Source organism: Myotis davidii, unplaced genomic scaffold (assembly GCF_000327345.1).
Source record: "Myotis davidii unplaced genomic scaffold, ASM32734v1 scaffold496, whole genome shotgun sequence".
Taxonomy (NCBI): domain Eukaryota; kingdom Metazoa; phylum Chordata; class Mammalia; order Chiroptera; family Vespertilionidae; genus Myotis; species Myotis davidii.
This window is the reverse complement of record NW_006289398.1, coordinates 4,877,852-4,880,639: the sequence shown is the minus strand read 5'-3', so window position 1 is coordinate 4,880,639 and position 2,788 is coordinate 4,877,852. Positions and strand designations below refer to the sequence as shown.

Here is a 2,788-nt window from a genome sequence, read left to right as displayed (position 1 = left end):
GGAGAGAGGAGAGGAAGGGCTAACAGCAATGGGCTCCTTCTACACCGTGTCTCCAGAGCTAGGCCCTTGCAGGTCGGTCTGCAATCCTGCAATCGGCACGACCCTATCTCCGCGGGGGAGAGATACAGCTCCGGGAGGCGCGAAGTGAGCGCTCCCTGGCCAGAATCGCCAGTTCACACACCGATCCGGTAAACAATGGGAAAGGGCTCATTTGTCAGAGGTTAGAAGGTAGATTCCAAAGTTTGCCTCCCTCCGCCTCCTCTCGGTGAGATCTCCCATTTCATAGGATGAGGGCTTCACCTTGCTGGTGACCACACCATTTGGAAAACCCCTCCCCCTTCGTGGGTTCCCCGCTTCCCCACTTCCTCCCACTCGCCCCCCACCTCCATCAAAGTCTCCGTAACTTCCCTTTGCACTGCTCAGTTGGATCTATCAAGAGTCTACTCACCACTTCGTGCTTTTAAAATAATACAAAATCCAAAAGCGAGCAGGAAAAATTTTAAGTGCATACTGAAATTTTGACTAAACTTTAAATAAGTTCCCAGCTCCAGAAAGAAACTCCAGGAGTTACAAGAGGCTAATTTTTTGTTTGTTAATAGCCACCAGAGAATTTTTAAAAATATGTAATTTTGATATTTTTAACATAATAGCAAACATATTATCTCTTCGGTTTGTTATTGAAACAATAAAATTTTCTTTAGACATTCCACTGGCTTCCGAAGACAGGAAGTGAAGTTTCTCACACATATATACCCAGGTCAGAAGAAAGTATGAGATTAGCAAAGCATGAAGTTTAGACGCAGAAAACACTGAAAGAAAAAAGAAAACTCAGAAAGTCCCTTATGTGGTTTTTAGTCTTGTCGGTATGGGCAATTCGCTCATTTTATCAGTTACCAGATTTTAATGTGAGAAAGGACGCTGTTCAATTATCTAAATATACCAATTGTTCGTAGACGGATGATGGGCGATTTGATCTGCTCTGTCTAATTCATCAGCTCAGATAAGATAAGAAAGAAAAGACAGTCAGATGTCACCAAAGGGTTAATATTTAAAAAGATTAAATTTCCGGCCTTTTTGCAGAAAATATCTGGGTTTGTTTTTAGATTTTCAAGGTAGAAACTCTTAGCCTAAAAGTAAAAGGCTACTTGCTGTTTCAAAATGCATGTTTAGGTCAAACTTTTATTTTGCCCATTACACTGACATCTCCAAAGAATTTGTAAGTTACTAATAAAACCCTGAACCAAAGCATACAGGAAAGAAAAATACTGCACAATACAATAAAAATCAATCCTTTTAAAATTTAGAAACCCCAATTTATCCCTCTATGCATTTTTTGTTTGTTTTGGAAGCGGGAGGGTGAAAAAGCAAAAACATTTTGAGCACCATAAATTCCAAGAGCAATTCAACAAGCTTCAGTAACACACCACTTATGAAAACCACTGTCAAATTTTGCAGGGGTTTCCCCTAAAAAGTAACATGAACAGCTTGGTTTAATTTATGCAATACACGTTCTGGGTAACTTTTGCACGCCAGACCCCACTTAGGCAAACTAGGAAAACAGGCGAAGTCACACCATTTTACACCAAATAATAAATGAGGCGTGGGCAGAGACAGGCACATCTCAGGAGGGGAAAGAAGCAGAATGTACGCGGCATACCTGATGTAGTCTCTCTTACAGTAGGTTTTCCCATCTCTAACAAAGCACGTACAGCTCTCATCCAAATACTGATTACACTCCGCGCATTTCAAACACGCCGCGTGCCATTCCAAATCCGGAGAAACCCGCAGAATATACTGATCGTGAATTTGATTGCCGCAACCAACACATAGGGAAATCAGACGTTTTTCTGAAATGAAAATAAATACATGATTGACTAACCGTTTACTTCCTACCGAGATAAATACACTTTTAGGATCGCTCTCTTATAGGGCATACCCTGGGAGGTTTCCTCCTCCCACCCCGCTCCCTTTCTTTTTCTTTAAAGCGCATTGCACTTTGGAATGGTAATTGAAGCGTGCCATCAAAACCCTGACTCGTTTTTTTCAAAAAAGGAGGTGGAATATATGTAAAATGCAGATTTGAATAGTCCACATTTGTAAGCCTAGCACACCATCAAACCCGTTCATTTTGCATTTCTGTTTCTCCCCTCCTCCCATAGCCACCCTGAACGATTATGAATAAGTCAAGCCAAAGAAAAGGTTTTGACTAGAAGCGTTCCGGGAACGCAGGGATGCCTGTGTTTTCCACAAAGCGCGCTCTCTCGAACGGTCTCGGGGACTGGCTCTCGTTAGCACGAGCACACATCCATACAGTTGTCACTCGTTCTCCTTTGCAAGTCTAACGCTGCTTCACCTCGCCGGGTATTGTGCATGCAGGCAGACCTCTGCGACAGAACCGCCGTCTCGGAGAGCTCAGGGCTCCCCGGGAGGAAGCCGCCCCGTAGCACCAGAAGGCTAGGGCTTCGGGGGCGCACGGGCGAACTCCAACCCCAGGTCTGATCCGTTTCCCGAAGATCAGAACCGACAGCCGAACATGCAGGCGTGGCGGCCGGGAGCCAAAGCCACCGTCTCCGTGTGTCTCTCCAGGCAAGAACTCCAACTCCGAAGAGCCCCTGGCACGCGTGCCAGAGAGCCCCCCGCACAGACCAGCACACCGAGCCCCACAAGGTAAAAGCGCCTCTTACTTTTTGGTGGATCGCCCATGTCTCCCATATCGGTAAGAGGGAGTAGTGTCCACAGTGAAATGGTGGTTGCACGGTTGGTGCACAGCCCACAGAGAGGATGCAGG

At 45.3% G+C, this 2,788-nt stretch overlaps 1 protein-coding gene across 1 annotated transcript in view; it reads right to left on the bottom strand.

The window, feature by feature from the left end:
* ISL1 (ISL LIM homeobox 1) overlaps positions 1 to 2,782 on the bottom strand; it is a 14,189-nt gene extending 11,407 nt beyond the window's left edge. The window contains exons 1-2 of the mRNA XM_015562606.1: positions 2,685 to 2,782; positions 1,658 to 1,847 (exon numbers count right to left, since the gene is read on the bottom strand). Coding sequence (XP_015418092.1) covers positions 1,658 to 1,847; positions 2,685 to 2,712 — 218 coding nt within the window. The 5' untranslated portion in view covers positions 2,713 to 2,782. The remainder of the gene's footprint in view (positions 1 to 1,657; positions 1,848 to 2,684) is intronic.
* Positions 2,783 to 2,788: the final 6 nt, after the last annotated feature.